This window comes from Acomys minous (genome assembly GCF_964271855.1).
Source record: "Acomys minous genome assembly, chromosome: 6".
NCBI lineage: Eukaryota > Metazoa > Chordata > Mammalia > Rodentia > Muridae > Acomys > Acomys minous.
In genome coordinates this window covers 51,232,669-51,250,056 of record NC_140487.1, presented here as the reverse complement: position 1 = coordinate 51,250,056, position 17,388 = coordinate 51,232,669, and the positions used below count along the sequence as shown (strand labels likewise).

At 37.3% G+C, this 17,388-nt stretch overlaps 1 protein-coding gene across 1 annotated transcript; it reads left to right on the top strand.

Moving 5' to 3' along the window:
- Positions 1-4,055: 4,055 nt before the first annotated feature.
- On the top strand, positions 4,056-4,955 carry LOC311600538 (vomeronasal type-1 receptor 100-like; the record flags this gene model as incomplete). Its single annotated transcript, XM_084787320.1, has 1 exon — positions 4,056-4,955. The coding sequence occupies one exon, from the start codon at positions 4,056-4,058 to the stop codon at positions 4,953-4,955; it is 900 nt and encodes a 299-aa protein (XP_084643446.1).
- Between the last annotated feature and the right edge of the window lie 12,433 nt (positions 4,956-17,388).

Sequence of the window (17,388 nt, the reverse complement as noted above, 5' to 3'; positions counted from 1 at the left end):
TACAAGGTTGTCATAGCAACATAGCTTGAGCTAAAATGTTCTCTATTAAAGAAAAACTTTGTCTTACTACCAGTCCTAAACCGACGGGTGCGCAATCCAAACCTAGTCTAACTGCCAAGGGTCCCTTTATTGTAAAGTTTCTGTAAACCATGGCATTCCAAGCCCACTTCATGTTGTTCTCAAAGAAGATTCTAAAGAAACTTTTCTACAGGTCTTAACTTTCATGCAGATTTTTCTGTTTGAGTGCTCACAGTCAGATAAAAAACAATATACAACAACTCTATCAATGTCTCAAGCCCTCGGCCACATTCCCTCTTTCAACATTCTCCATGTGAAAAACAATTTTCTCTGTACGAATTTTGTTATGGCTGAGAAATGAAGAGAAAAGGACACTTTTAGAAGAAAAGGGCAGATTTTTAGACAAAATTACTCCTGGACCACACATATTTAAGGGCAGTGGTGATCAACCAGAGGTGTTTGGATGTTTGTCCAACAAAACCTCAACAGCTGTTCTGGGTGTCTAAAGACTATTCTGGACAGTCAGAGGTCTCTGGAACTTTGTCTAGCAAAGCCTCTACAACTTATCCTCATGTCCGTGACATGTGTGCTTCCAATTGCATCTGCACTAAACTCAATTTCCTAATATTAATCAAAGATTTAAATTATTTAAGGGTGTCAGGTAATAACTACAGAATGATACCTTATTAATAACTTATTAGTATTTATTCCTGCTGTCATTATCTATATCATAAAGGTTCTATATATCTATCTTGGGAGGCTAAGGTCTTCATCTCCTGAAATTCTTTTTTTTTTTAGTATTTTTAATTTAATTTTAATTTATGTGCGTTGGTGTGAGGGTGTCAGATCTTGGAGTTACAGACAGTTGTGAGCTGCCATGTGGGTGCTGGGAATTGAACCCGGGTCCTTTGGAAGAGAAGGCAGTGCTCTTAACCTCTGAGTCATGTCTTCTTGAAACCTTATTAAAGTTGCTGACAGTGGACAGTATATCAGCCAGCACTGTGTAACTTGTCACCTGAAATCCACTTAAATACTTTATGTTCTCTGAGCCGTAATACTGCTTTTAGGTCATTGCTCACTAAATATGGTAAATCTTATAATGGAAATGATACTTTTGATCTAGTATATTTGTATGTTCCTTAGGTTACTAAATCCCCACAAAGCAGAAGGCAGAGGTCACCATAAATCATAAATCAAAACTGATCTAAAATCAAAAGCTGAGATAATAAAGAGGCAAATTCATTTTCTTAGAAGATTGTAGAACTCTGCACAAAACAGCTCTCGGTCTTTTGTGCTGCAGCTCTCTTCAGACAGCTGTCTGCACACTGCTTAGTCTTTTGTTCTGGGTCAATTCAATATTGATGGCTTCTTCACTATTATTTATGTTTATGGATGTACTTTGAGTTTTAATACTTTCAACTAAAATTATAATTTAAACTAATGTAAAACACCCCCAGCACTGCAATTTTTTCAAATAAAACAAATGGCTTTTCTCAGTGCATGCATATGTTAACAACTCTGTATCCATGTCAGCTATTGTCTTTTCTGGTCCAGCCTCAGCTTCAGGGAATCCCAGAGAAAGATTCCATTTGATCAATGAGAATACCTATCATTTTCTGTATGAGATAAACATTTACAAAGCAATGGATATGAAGTAGAGAGGTTGAAGAGCATACTTTTGAAAGAGACAAATACATTAATATAGTTTATCTTATCATTTTTATATATACTTCTATGTCCTGTATTAATAAATTGTAGGTGTACAATTAATTAAAATTATTATACATATACCATTTGTACATTTGCAATTTTAAAATTGAAATAGGCTACTGTTCTTTTAATTAGGAGAATAATGCTTGAATTCAATATTATTGGGAAGCTTTTTTCTGTTTTATTTATTCTATTTTCCATATATGAGCATTTTGCTTGCATGTATGCCTATGTACCACGACAGTGCCGTATCAGAGATGGCAATGGATTCCCCAGAACTATAGTTTCAGATGGTTAGGAGCCACCATGTCATTGCTGGATCTAGCCCAGGTCCTTCACAAAAGGTAAAAATGTTCTCTTTCAGGACAGATGAATTAGAAAGACAAAAATCTATCTCTCCAGCCCATATCCTGGAACTTTGAAAAACCAGAACATCATTGTGCAGCTACATAAATGTATGTTGGTAAGGAAACCAGATGTTTGGCTCTTGAAATTGGGATTAATCCATTACTTTACTACATTAAGCTTTTAAGGAACAAAAATCATGTAAATATGAAATATGTGATTTTTCAAATCATATTCATGGAGATGTTATAGGATGGTCTCTTCTACTAATATCTGCATTATTTCTATACACACATGCATGCATGCATCTATATATCTGCAATATACAAGTGAACTAGAAAATATAATTTGGTATTCTCTTTCTCACACTAATCTGAGTCAGTATAGTCATTTTCTATTTCTTTATCATATGCTGATTTTAAAGCACTGAATTAAATTAATTCAATAATAAACTTATCTTGGTAACTTGGCCAAATACCTTAATTAATCACTAAAGGTATGACCATTGAGTGAAACTGCAAAGGTGCTTGGGTTCCTGTGATGTGTGATATAACACTGGGAACCTTGTTTTCCACTGCATGGGACAGAATCTCTTTTAAACAGAAATTCCCAGTCACCATAACTATGTGGTCAATTCAGCAAGTTTGTGTTTGTCATAATATGTGGAAAATAGTATTTGTCTTAAGGTTTCATGTTCTCTCTTGTTTGAGGCTCCTAGCTCCACATCTTCAGATATGATTATGTAGCCATAGTAACTGTGGAAATCAGGAAAGCAAAATGGGGGCATTGTCAGACAGGGATAGTGGTGGGATCAGTAGAGGGCAGAATAGCATAGTATAAGTATCTGATCAGGTAAATGGAGAAGACAGGGCTCATCAGGAGGGGAGGAGGGAGGTAAAAACAGAAGAAGGTGGGAGGAAAACAAAGGTGAGTAGCAGGATACAATTGATCAGATAAGGGAAACGGAAAAGCTGGTGAGTTCTTAGGTAAGATTGAGAGAGATAAATACAGAGGAAGGATGTGGCTAGCTGAAATAAAAGTGTGGATGGCTGGAAAAGTGTTAAGGAATCATACTGTTAATGATTTACTTCCTGCCTTCACAAAAAAAGAAAGAAAGAAAGAAAGAAAGAAGGAAAGAAAGAAAGAAAGAAAGAAAGAAAGAAAGAAAGAAAGTGAGGGTGGGTTTTTCTTGACAGCTAGGAGTTAACAAAGGATTTCATGGGATAAGAACTGAACTGGAAGCCATCTAGGTCAACTTATAACCATAGTGGGTATTCAACTTAGGATGCGGTGCGCAAACTAACGGTCTCCAACTGTATCCATTTTTTTCAATTCTGGATTCTGAGTGTGTAAGATTTCATGGGAAAGGAAACTTTAAAAAAGATGCACTGAGGTAGACAAATTGTTGAGTGAGATTATCATGAATTACCACTATGATTCCTTTAGAATCGTGAGTCAAAACACAGAGGGGTTGCAAAATAGAGCACAGTAAAATTATGAAATATGAAGTTGACTTACCTGAGTTTTTTTTTCTTTTGTGATTTTTCCCAGACTGACATAGTTTTGTTCGGTTGTACAAATGTGATAAATATTTTGTGTTCCTTATCAGTGTTTTAGGTGTTAAGTTAAAATAAGGGTGCTTAAATCCATAGGATTGAATTTCTAAGGCATGAGACTCAAGTGCAATACAGGCACACAAAGTATGCATTCTGTATACAGATGATTGTGAATGCATTTATCATCTATAATATGCCTTACATATACAGAAGATATATGGATGGTATATAGAAATGTAATCTATGACCTACAGTCTGAAATATCAAAAGTCCAAGAGACAGGTTAATCAACAATTAGTAGAGGCAATAGAATGATGATGCAGGGACACTGTCCAGTAAATGACAAGTTTGATATATAATCTATTTTTTTTCAGATATGAGAAATACGCTTCCACTGTGCTCTTAAGATGAATACATTTTCCACATATGTTCTCATTTGAGAATGTCCTTTATTTCCAAGCTGGACTTGGACTCTTAGCCAATATGTTTCTCCTTTTTTCCTATACCTTCATAATCCTAGGTCACAGACCTAAGCCCCTGGACCTGATCTCTTGTCAGCTGTCCTTTGTTCACATAATGATGGTCCTCACTGGAGGGGACATTTGGCTTGCAGACATATTTGAGTCACTGAATGTTGAGAATGACTTCAAATGTAAGGCAACGTGTTACATAAACAGGGTGATGAGAGGCCTCTCCATCTGCATCACCTGCCTCCTGAGTGTGTTCCAGGCTGTCACTATCAGTCCCAGTACCTCTTTGTTGGCAAAATTTAAACATAAACTTAAAAAATATATATCCAGTGCTTTTTTCTATATTTGGTCTTTCAACTTGTCATTCAGTAGTAACCTGATCTTCTATGTTGGTGGTTTTACCAACGTGAGTGATACCAACCAGATGAAGGTCACTAAATCCTGCTCACTCTTTCCCATGAACTACATCACCAGGGGATTGATTTTAGCAGTGACAACATCCAGAGATGTGTTTCTTGTAGGAGTCATGCTGACCACCAGCACATACATGGTGATTATCTTGTTCAGACATCAGAGACAATGCAAGCATCTTCATACCATCAGCCACCTTAGAGCATCTCCTGAGAAAAGGGCCACCCAGACCATCTTGCTGCTTGTGCTTCTCTTTGTGGCCCTGTACTGGGTGGACTTCATCATCTCAACTACCTCAGTCCTGCTATGGATGTACAACCCAGTCCTCCTGATGGTTCAGAAGTTTGTGATGAATGCCTATCCCACAATTACTCCTTTGGTACAGATCAGTTCTGACAAGAGAATAATCAATGTGCTGAAAATCTTGCAGTCAAAATGCTACTAGGTTTTTTTAAAGATTAATTTCCTCTCCATTAAAAAAATTATTCATTACATGTACAAGTGTTGTGCCACGTGTATGGATGTGTGCATTGCTGGTGCTCACAGCAGTTAGAAATGCCATGGAATTCCCTGGCACCAAAGTTTGAGATGAGTGTAAATGCCATGCTGGTGTAGCCCTAGTCATTGGGTCTTTTTCCCTAAATTAAATATTTTTCTTAAATTTCAATTGTTCAAATAGCAAGGCAAAATGCATCACATGATTTTTTAAAGTTTTCTATTACATATATTCATCCTTTTGACATTTCTGCTGCCAAGTCCTATAAAGTTCTTAATTTCATTGTACACTGTAAGCTTCTATTTCCACATTAATTCCTCTCTCCTTTCTATTTTATATCATAAAAGTGTTCCTGATGTTGAGATAACTCAAAAAAAAAAAAAAGCTCATTGCTGATAGTCACTTTTTAAGGCTTTCTTTTGAAAACATTTTAACCTACTTTCAGTCATCATAATTTAAATTGTAGCTTTACTTCTGTTTACTAATTAAAACTTCTCTGTATCATAAAAATAATGTGAATTTAAAATTTCCATTTTTACAACATGACTCATATGTAAACTTCGTATGCCTACTTATTTGCACTTCATTTTATTTATATTTATTGAAATATTTGATAAATAAAAATGATATCTGTACACATTCATGATATGGCATGTGTTTTATGTGCGTGTATGTATGCATGTATGTATGTGCATACATGAAGGATGTGTATTCATGTACACATGGAGGGCAGGAGACACCCTTGGCTGTTGTTCTTTAGAAGCCACTCACCTCGTGCTTTGATACAGTATTTCTCACTGTTCCTAGGACTTTGCAAATAGGCCAAGATGGTCACTCCATAGGCTTCCTTGTCTCTGCCTCTCCAGATTTGGGAGTACAGTGTTCACCACCATGCCCCACCATTTACAAATTATGTTGTATTTTTTAATCGAAAACAATTTTTCTCATACAATATATTTTGATTTGAGTTTACCCTTCCCCTGGTCCTCTCAGTTCACCCTCATCTCTTCTCCCATCCAGATCCACACCCTTTATATCTCTCCTTAGGAAACACACTGGCCTCTAAGCAATAATAATAAAATAAACAACAATAACATAAAACAAAAATAATCAAATCAACATAGGACAAAACAAACAGAAGAAATGGAGTCCAAGAAAAAAAATAGAAACCACATCTTCAAAGAATCAACTCTGAGTGAAAAAAAAAATTATCAGCAAGGTAGAGGTGCCATTGATGACCCTGCTGCCATTGCCCCCTCATCACAATTCTCAATTGAGACTGGTCACCTTATGAGACAGGGTATTCAAACTGTTACATTCAGAAAGCTTAGGTCAGTACTCACAACAACATTGAGATGGCCAAAAACTTCTTCCTGGGACTTGTTTCTATTCTTTTCCTCCCCACGTAGTCATCTGGCCCATCTTTCCCTCCCATGGCTTCAGATGACCTGTGAGCTAGGCTATTATTTAAGGAGCATCTAGGAAAGCAGTGGTTTTTGGGAGGATGTCATGGTGAGGTCCTGCCTTTTTCGGTGGGCTTTTAGACATACAATTTCAAGATTTCAAAGCAGTGGAATGAAAATGTTTCATTTTTGTATTGGTCATAAGAAATGTTTTTGTTTGGAGGGTTGTTTTGTTTGGTTTTGTTGCTTTGGGGAGCTTTGTTTGTTTGTTTGTTTGTTTGTTTGTTTTGTGGTCCTTAGGTCTCCATGTGGAAAGAGTGGGGTTTTATTAAGTGGAAATTTACTCTGGGAACAAACAAAAGGCAGTATAAGTGCTGCATTGTAGGCATAGTAAAGGATTTAAGACTTTTATGTTAAGGGTGACTGTGTGCCCTTTTGTCTTTGTATCTGTGCGTCATGTCAGTACAAGATTATCCTGTTGTATGTGAACCCAGGCGGGGAGTTAGCACACAAGCCTGAGGAAGGAATCTCTGAAGACTCCCACTTATTGTGTTATTGCAATTAGCTTTGCTGGGTTTATATAAATGCAACACAATGAGAAGTATTTATAAGTGTATAGTTAAAAAACAACCAAGGAAGTGTTAAAATCTTGACTTTGTGACTATGGTAAAAGTGGATCATATAGGGGAAGGCTTTACCTGAGTTAGACTAATAAATTATCAGATTTCCATTGGTTAATGTTAAAGCCGTGAAGTCTTAATAAAACACCAGCATAGGGGAAGAAATCGAAAGCATTTTAAAATTTCTTTTATATACCTTAAGTAATTTTCTTATCACCATTTTAGCTTTCACATCCTGCAACTTTATATTTTGCTTTTACCAAACTTAAACACCAGTTTAGACTCTAAAACATTTTCTTAGATCCTTACAACTTAACCTTCTATAACTGCAGACATTATATAAACCTTATATGTGTTTTTAAAAATAATTAGGGTTTTTAAAATATAATTATTTACCATGAGTCACAGGTGGTTGATTACTGAGAGTCATTGTTGGTAACTCAATTTCCTTTAAATGAAGGAATAGTAAAAAAGTTACATTGATTTCTTTTCTGAGCCTGGTAATTGGGTAAATTATGTCTTCACCTAGTGGTAGAAGTTTTAGAAGAGTGAAGCTTCAGGTCTGACTTTTACATATGAAGATAACCGATAAGGCATCTAATATCTTGGTTTATGCTGTTAAACTGATAAATATTTTATTAATCTATTCTTCAAACCCACCAGAAACCTGAGAAGTATACATTTAACCTGAGTAAGCAGGAAGTTCAGAGCAAGCAGCCTCCAAATCTATTAAAATGACAGACGCTTACTAACTACCTAGATAGTCCGTCATCCAAGTTTCTTCTTTGGCCAATGGGGCATCCATTTTTGGCTATCAGGCCCAGAAGATCTGACAGTCTCTCTTGTGAAGCAGGACCTTGGACGGACTGGCCTACCTGTGTCTAGGCAAAGTGAGTCAGTTAATTTTGCAGTGCTCTGCCTATCCACAGTTTGGAGCATGTGCTGGTAGCAGTTGAGGCAAAAGCAGTTTTTTTGCCCAGTGGCCATCTTTGTCACATTGAAAGCAAGTTCCAAATAGAGATTTTTCTGTGTACATCATAGACCTTGGAGGAGATCAGGAGTGCAGCCAGAAGCTGGTTTGCCTCTCTATCATGAAAAGCTTTTCTTTCTTTCTTTCCTTCTTTCTTTCTTTCTTTCCTTCTTTCTTTCTTTCTTTCTTTCTTTCTTTCTTTCCCCCCCCCCTTTTTTTTCTGTTTCCCCCCACACTCCCTGGTGGTTAATTTTATTTATTTATTTTTTAAAATTTTTTATTAATTTACATCTCAATTATGTATGCTCCCATTCTTCCCTCCCTCCCATTTTCCCCTTATTCCCCTCCCCTATGACTGTTCCTGAGGGAGATTTCCTCCCCCTGTATATGCTCATTGGGTATCAAGTCTCTTCTTGGTAACCCACTATCCTTCCTCTGAGTGCCACCAGGTCTCCCCCTCCAGGGTCAAATATGAGGCACCAGAGTTCGTGTGAAAGTCATACCCCACTCTCCACTCAACTGTGGAGAACGTTCTGTTCATTGGCTAGATCTGGGTAGGGGTTTAAAGTTTACCGCCTGTATTGTCCTTGGCTGGTGCCTTAGTTTGAGTGGGACCCCTGGGCCCAAATCTGTCTGTCATAATGTTCTACTTGTAGGTTTCTAGGACCCTCTGGATCTTTCTACTTTGCTATTCTCCCATGCTTGTCTCATCTAGAGTCCCAATAGGATGTCCTTCCCTCTGTCCCAGTTTCCTGGTAAGTGAAGGCTATGAAAAGCTTTTCTATTGCATATTTTAAGTGCCACATTCTGTTGATCTCTGAAGTGTTTCAGGACCCCCTATCAATACAAAGTATATATAAATAAACTAGTATTTTTTAGGCTATTTACTTTTTGTTTACCTTTGAAAACTTATATACAAAGTTAAATACAGTTTTTTCACAAATTAATCATGACTATAATTATAGTTTTATACATATTAATAAACATGATTACTATCTTGTATGTTTTAATTATGTTTAACAGTTTATATTAAGGGTTTGTATAATTCTGTTTCAGCTGAAGGAAGTGTCAGTATAGGAAAGGATTAATAATGGAAAAAATGGCAAGGACCTTGGTTATCACAAGCTCATAAATTATATTGTAGCTTATTTGATTAATCACAGTGGAGAATTTAGCTTTAGGAAGGGAGTGGGGAGCAGCAAGTTGGGATGAAAGGAGGGAGCTTTTGTGTGCCATAGCAGTGAGCACAAGGCAGGAGACTTGGAGTGATGCAGCTAGAACAAGGTTCAGGATCCATGGCTGTATACATAGGTAGGTGGGGATTTGTAGGAGCATGGGGGGTAGTCTCAGTAGCCCTACATGGGTCTAAGAAAAAATGGTCACTGTGTCCCAGGCATGGACCTAAGGAAACTGTTGTTCCTGGAAGGATGGAGTGGCTTGGTATTAAGGATTGCTGTAGAGGTTGATATGCTCTGTACCTGAACATTGTGGTCCTCTACCAGGCCAGGGTAGATGGTTCAGAGTGGGCAGGGATGATATGGGAGTGAGTGAGACCTTGCTTGATGAGTGAAGACACAGAGGGGTTACTGAAAAGGAGGGTGATTGCAATAGCCAGAGTCTTATGCAGGGCATAGCAAGATGGATATGGAATCTAATTTGCTGAAAAAAAAATCCTGCATTCATACCTCAGGAGGGTGAGAGAAGCAGCTTGTTTCAGAGCAGCCATTGTAGCTGCAGTGGTTAAGTCTGTTGTGGTGAAGAGGGGGGAGGGGAAGTAAGGGCTCAGTCAACAGAGGAGACTCAGGATTGTGGTCCTTGGAGGCAAGAGGGTCTGTTAGAGTGACCACTCTCGCTAGTCAGACCTGAGCGGGGTTCCAAAAATTTTGGACAGAAGGAAATTCGGACCTTTTGACCATATGCCAACAGAAAAAAATTAAGACCATTGAAGACATTAAAGTTAAGAGACAAAAATTCTGAATGTAAATCAATGTCTATCATATCTCATCTCTATCAACCTACAAGATCCATCTAGGCCTGAAAACATTTTAACCTCTAAACAACTACGCTTAATAGTACATAAATATTGATTTACATCCAGAATTTTAGACTCACCAAGATAGGAAAGAAGTTTTCTTCAAGGTTGCCAAATACAAAGAGCCAAAACATTATGAATGTAACATTTATATAATTCCTGGTGGTTTCATGGTTCTTTGGCTGTATGTAGTTTATTATGTATGTGTGTAATAATATAAATGTATATGTAAAAAATATAAAATAAAATAGTAGAAAAGCGTTAAGGAGCCATATGGTGGCCATTTAGGCTAGTTATTGAACCCAGGCCACAGAACAAATGTGTTTAGTATTCAAAATCTTGAGGCAGACCCAATGTGGAAAAAATTCATAATATGTTACCGACCAGTGACTGAGGATCAAGTTTTGACCCAGCATTGCCTGTTTCCAAGCCTGTGCCTGGAACATGAAGACTATGATGCAGTGTCTCATGTGATAGCCTAAACCAACGATGGCTGTTTACTAACCGAAAGTCCAAGAGTCCAGGAGTTATTCAGCTAATGAGGCTAAATGTCTCAGCTAGCCTTCAGTGTATGCTGGGTTTCTGAAGAATAAGGCTCTAATGCCAGTGAAAGAATGAAGCTGCCAGCAAGAACAAGAGCAAGAAGGCAAAAAGAGAGCGAGCTTCCCTCTTTTTTCCATGTTCTTTAAATAAGCTGCCAGTAGAAGTTATGGTCCAGACAAAATAAAGGTGAATCTTCCTATGTCAAAGATCCAGATTACAAGTGGGACTTCCTATTCCAAATGATTTGATTGAGGAAAAGTCTTGCACATGTGTGTCTAGCCATTTGAGATTTGGTTCATTCCAGATGTAGTCAGGTTGACAACCAAGAAGAGTTATCACACTATCCCAGCATCTGCAAATACAGATACTTTGATCTGAATTTATATCTTCTCGCTCTCCTCTGTTATTGCTCTATTAAGCTTCAAGTAGTATATAGATAGGTAGAGAGAGAGTGGACATCCTTGTCTTCTTTTTTATTTTAGTGGGATTATTATGTTTCTTTTCAATTAAGTTGACCTTGGCTATGGGCCTGCTCTAAATTGCATTTATTGTGTTTAGCTGTGTCCCATGTATCCCTAATCTTTCTAAGACTTTCCTTATAAAGAGGCTTTTTATTTTGACAAAGGCTTTTTCTGCATCCAATGAAATGATCATATGTTTTTGGTATTTTAGTCTATCATATTGTGTGTTATAATATCAGTTTGTGCATTATGAAGTACTCCCGCATCTCCTGGATGAAGCAGACTTAATAATGGTGGATGATTTCTTAGATGTGTTCCTGGTTTAAGTTTGCAGATATTTTAATTAATTATTTATTTATTATTCACTTTATATCCCAGTGGTAGCCCCCTCACTCCTCCCAGTTTCCCCCACCTATCCTCATCCCTTATTCCTCAGAAAAGGTATCCCCACTACCCACCCTCCCTGGCTAATCAAGTCACATCAGGACTGAGTTCTTCCTCTTCCTCTATAGCCAGGCAGTGCAATCCTGTCATGAGAAAGTGATAGAAAAGCAGGCAACAGAGTTCAGGTCAGAGATAGTCCCTGTTTTCCCTACTAGCGGATCCACACGAAGCCTGAGATGCCCATCCGCTACATCTATGTACATACTCCAAGGGCAGAAACAGATCCAGACTATCAGTCCTTTGTACTATAAAGTCTCAAAATTCTTTCCACAAAATTGAAGTCAAACTAACTATATTGTGAAATAAGCCACCTGCCAGTAATAACTATTAAAAATCTCTAGGACAATGGTTATTCCAACATGTAATTATTTAATTTCACAAATTCATATATTTATAAAATTGTTATTATCTAGGCACAGTTGTTTGGTATTATGTTTCAGGATATGTATATGCTACATTCTAAGTTTATTTATTATATTTTTAGCAATATAGAACTGGTTTAAGTAATTTGAATATTATACAGACTCAATCTGTACCACTTTCCACTTCTCTCCTAATAAGAATTCATAATAGCCAGAACATGGAAACAGCCTAAGTGTCCCTCAGTAGAAGAATGGATAAAGAAACTGCGGTACTTTTACACTATGGAATACTACTCAGCTATTAAAAACAAGGAATTCCATAATTTGTGGACAAATGGATTGAACTAGAAATGATCATAATGAGTGAGCTAACCCAGAAGCAGAGAGACTCAAATAGTTTATACTCACTTATAACTGGACACTAGCCCAAAGGGCATGTCTAATGAAAGTCTTCACTTACCAGGAAAGTGGGATAGAGGTGAGGACATCCTAAAGTCAGAGAAATATAGGAGATAGCGAAATAATGGATCCAGAGGGTCCTAGAAACCTACAAGAAGAACACTATGATGGGTGGATCTGGGCCTAGGGGTTCTGCTCAATCTATGGCACCAACAAAGGACAATACATGCAGTCATCATCAAACCCCTACCCAGATCTAACCAAGGGACAGTACATTCTCTCATTATTTAATACAATAGTGATGCTACTGCCCATTTGAAGAAATCTAATATGTAGATCTTACCATTTGTTTAAATCTACAAGACTCTGTCTATACCATTATCATAGATCTATGATACTATATTTTAGTTGAATAATTATGTGGTGTATTCTGTGGTCATTTGTGAATTCTAGAAAAGTAGGCTATAAAACATACTCATTCCAATGTGTCAAATCATCTATATGCTATGTACTGAAGAAATAATCTACCAATTGGAACCTCCATGAACACCTGACCTGTGTCAGTAAGAGTGCTAGTCACTAGAAAAGAAGAGTGTACAAGAATAATAGTTTCAACATGTTCTAATTGCAGTTTCCAGGCAATCAACTGGCTACAGCCCATGAACCAGTAAACAATTGCACATCTGGCCATTTCTCATTCATGCTAATAATACAGCCATATGCAATGTCTGAAGTTCTATATAAATGCTTTCACTTACATCTTCCATGGTTGTCACAGAAAGAGGTTGTAATACTGCAGCTGTCTACTTCTGGGTTATGTCTGCATAATACCCAGAATCCTCATTAAGCAAGGCCCCAGCTTCAAGGTTTTCAGTCATCTGACCATAGGATACACATCATAGTGTCACCAGTGGACAGACGTCACCAGTGGTGACAGAAGACATTGCAATAGGAGTAGAACTATAGCCATCCTTCATTACATGCTGTGCCCTCAGAAACTGCTAAGGCCTTATCACATGTATACTGCTTACTTTGATGATGGATGGCTACTATGCAAGTCTAACTTCATAACTGGGTGAGTCAGATTTCACCAAAATAAAATGGCCACTTAGAATCAAATGGTGACTTGGTGGCCCACTAACAAATGTTTGATTTTTTTCTACAGTTCAACTATAGACCAAGACCTGTCTCTCTAAGGGGGACTGTCTGTCTGCAGATGATGGTAGAGCCTTAGTCCTTAATCCTAAGGGTTTCCATTGTGATTCACATATAAGGGCCTACTAAAGCACCAAACAGGATCCCTCTCTGCTACTGAAACCTCAGGCAAATTGGGTCTGTTAAATTTTTTGGCCCAAGTGGCAAAGCAACCTGCACCATACTATGACCCTGTTGACGAGTCTTGTGATATTACAACACTATTCAAATTTGGCATTTGTCCAAGTGCCTTTGTATATAGGCTGAGTTAAGCATCCAAGTAAGGAATGTGCTACCCCAGAATCTATATCGGCACACTGAGTATTCTGTTTCTTTCTTGTAAGTGGGAAGGACCAGGTGCAACAACTTACCTTCCACCTTAGAAAGAATATTTATACATGTCCAACACCACTGGACTCCTAGAAATTTTAGTGAGGGAGAATGTCCTTGAATTTTGGTTGATTTTTTTTTCATTTTTTAGTGTGCATGTGTTTTATAAGCAAGTTGCAAAAGGCTGCTGCTTCCTGGTAACTTGGTCCAAGTGTCATCATGTCATCAATATAGTGGACCAGCATGATTTCTTGAGAAAAAGGCAGGAGACCAAGATCTTTTCAAACTAATTTATGACAAAGGGCTGGAGAATTAATATGCTTTGATGTAGAAATATAAAGATGTAATATGTACATATGTTATATAATAAATATAAAATTGTACAGCTGGCATTGTCAGATGAAAGAAGATTGATGGTTTTATTAATATATATTTTTAAAGCATTTATGAAATCCTGTGTACTTACACATATCAGGAGGTACTCTAATCTGCTCAAGTAAAGAAACCAAATCTTGTAGAACAAGCAAAATTGGAGTCACTACCTTAACAGTCATACTTCATGAAGGAATGTTCTATCATGGAAATCTTTATCTGTTGTTTCTACAGTTTGAATAATTTATTGTGGGATGTGGTGGGAACCATTAGCTATGCATCTTTTTAACCCTTGATCATGGCATTGATTTCTGTAATCCTTATAGAAATGTGATGTTGTTTATGGCCTGTTATTTTTCCTGGTAAGAGCTACTCAAATGGCTTCCATTTGTTCTTTCCAACCATAGTAGCCCTCACACAACAAGTGAGGGAACAAATGTGGGGATGATGAGGAATTGTGAATTACAATTCCTTGAATGAGGCTGTGTCTGACTGTGAACAAAAACTCCTTGGAAGAAGTCTGTGTTTACAGACACTTGTGGACAGATTGGAATTTCAGTACTGTGGAAAGGTTTGCAAGCTAAAGTGCACTCTGGGCCACTTATATTGGGAGGATGAAGGAAAAGCTCTGAGTTTACTAACTTATGCATAGGTCAATCAGAGAAAATAAAAAAGAGAGAAAGGAATTAAGGACCACTCACAGACACTCAAGAGGAAAGTGGATGAAATTAATGACTTCAACCTTATTTATTCCTGGTCATGGGTTTTTATACTTCTGAAAGAAAGGTGTCTTTGTCAGAAAAAGAATTATCTCATATCTATAAAGGAATTTAATCACAAAAAACAGATGAATTCAAAAATACATCACGATAATACGTTACAGGTTGTTTCATTAAAACTAAACATTTCTCATCTATGTCTCTATTACACAGGCTCATTGTGAGTTCAGAATGACAAAGGTTGACAAATCTAAAGGTTAACAGGGTGCTAGGGGTTACAGCAAGGTAGTAGTTTTATGTACTTTACATTAAGACTGACCAGGCTACACATTTTCCAGCCATCTCTTAGTGTGTAGTAAGTTCAGGGTGATATACCTATCTGTACTTCACTGCACAATTAGTTAACTTTCTAATATCTGAGTACACAGAGACCATGGCTTTATCTCTAGAGCTAGAGTGAAATCACATCTGAAAATAAATCTGTCTCAAGTCTGTTTTTCTTCCTAGTGAAGTTTGTGTTTGTGACAAGCAAAAAAAAATCATAGAATTCCTAGCACATTTTGTTGCTGTGCAGGAGGAGCTAAAACACCGCTTGAATTAAATTAGGAATCATCAGGAATTATAAAATAATCCTCATATTGATTCTGCAAGATTCTACACAACACACATGTATGTATGTATGTATGTATGTATGGATGGATGGATAGATGGATGAAAAATGGCATTATATGGCATAAAATATCTTCATTACCTATGCTCTGATATAACTGCTTTTCTCTGTCAGGCAGATTCTTGTAGAATCAACAAAACGCAGTCACACACATACATATACATTATACATACACACACAAACACACACACACAGTATTAATATAAGTTTAGTAAAAACAAACAAACAAACAAAAATTTTATACATTAAGATAAGAATCAGTAGCATAGGATAGATAGTGGAATAATTGTTAACTACAAATGGACTGGTCCTTGTCAATGTGACTTAATGGATAATTCGTATTTTGTTGTCTGTAGCTTATTTTATTTAATAGCAAGAAGGAAATGAAGGAGAGATATACATGATTTTTGTTTACATCACAAGTTGGGGATAAGAAAAAGACTTGTGAGAGAGTAGGTGATGTTTATCCCCTTAGAAGTCAAACCACTACGTGGGGAAGATTGGTTGTTAACCAGCTGAAAAACATCCTTGAACAAATTCTGAGAAGAGGTATAAATGTGAGCCAAAAACAAGAGAGGGGGCCTGTGAGACTTGGGATAGTTTTGGCTGTTCATTGCTGCACTTCAAGATGCTCCTAGAGAGAACCGCTTGAGGGAAGGCTTCGGGGCTCTGGGCTCCGGCTGAGGTTCCAGATTCTGGTGGCTCCAGGTTACAGCAGAAGAAATCTTGCTGATTACCCCAGGATAATCATTCCTCAGAACTGATATCCTTATGGTTCCATTATTGTATTCTTTAATCTTCTTTTCCTATTGTTTGAGTTAGTCGGGTTATAAGTGAGGTACTCTAGGTTAATAAGTTCATAATAAAATATATTTGTTAAGAAAATTGAGGCTACATTGGTCCACTGTTTTCTTGAAGTTGTGGAAGTTTACCTTTCCGTTTAAGGTGTTTTCTTTATTTGTGACTTGCAGTTTTTCTCTTAAAACTTTAAAGCCATTTTTTCTCTTCTGTATATTTAGTGTTTTAACTAGAAGATGCATGGAATTTTTGTTTCTGCTCTTGTCCTTTTTGTGTGCTGTGTGCTTCTTGTATTTGTGTAGTTGTGTCTTTCCTCAGTTTGAGACAGCTTTCTCTTCTGGTCTTATTGAAAGTGCTGTATTTGCCATTGAATTGGGATTATTCTCTGTACCTATAATTGAAAGTTTGGGTTTTTTTTTTATAGTGTCCCACGTACAGAATGCTTTCTAGGCATGTACTCTACCAACTGAGCTACATCCGCAGCCCCACATTGTGATTTCTATTGATAATAAAGTTACATCACCTCACTTCTGTGTGCTCTGAAAGAAAGATTAATTTCCCCAAGTATGTTTTTTGGAGGTGACATTTTCTTAGCTTTAGCAAAAAAGCTGTTACTTTCTAGGTGAGACCCTGAACACCCTGTCACGTAAGTATGGAAGCCAATGCAAATATATAGGAAATGGGAATGGTAAGTTGGGGAATATTAAATACTTTCTACTTCTTTTAAACGGGGTATTATTATTGTAACTTTTGTTTTGTTCACAAGGATTAGGATCAGTTAGTTCACATAGACAGGTATGGCCTGGGGAGAAGAGCTCACACATGGGAAATCCAGAGCTCACCTGTTCCTACTCCACTGGTATTAGGGCAGTTCACTTCTCTGTTTGATGATACAAACTTTCTAACAACCTTGAAGATAGAACTTCCTTCTCCAGATGACATGGCAATTATGTGTCTAGTGGGAGATGAGCTGATGACATTTCTTCCTTATAACTGCTCTTAGGTCCTCATTCCACGTGGATGTTTATTGAAGGGCTGGCCAGGTGAGTGGGTGTTTTTCCCCTT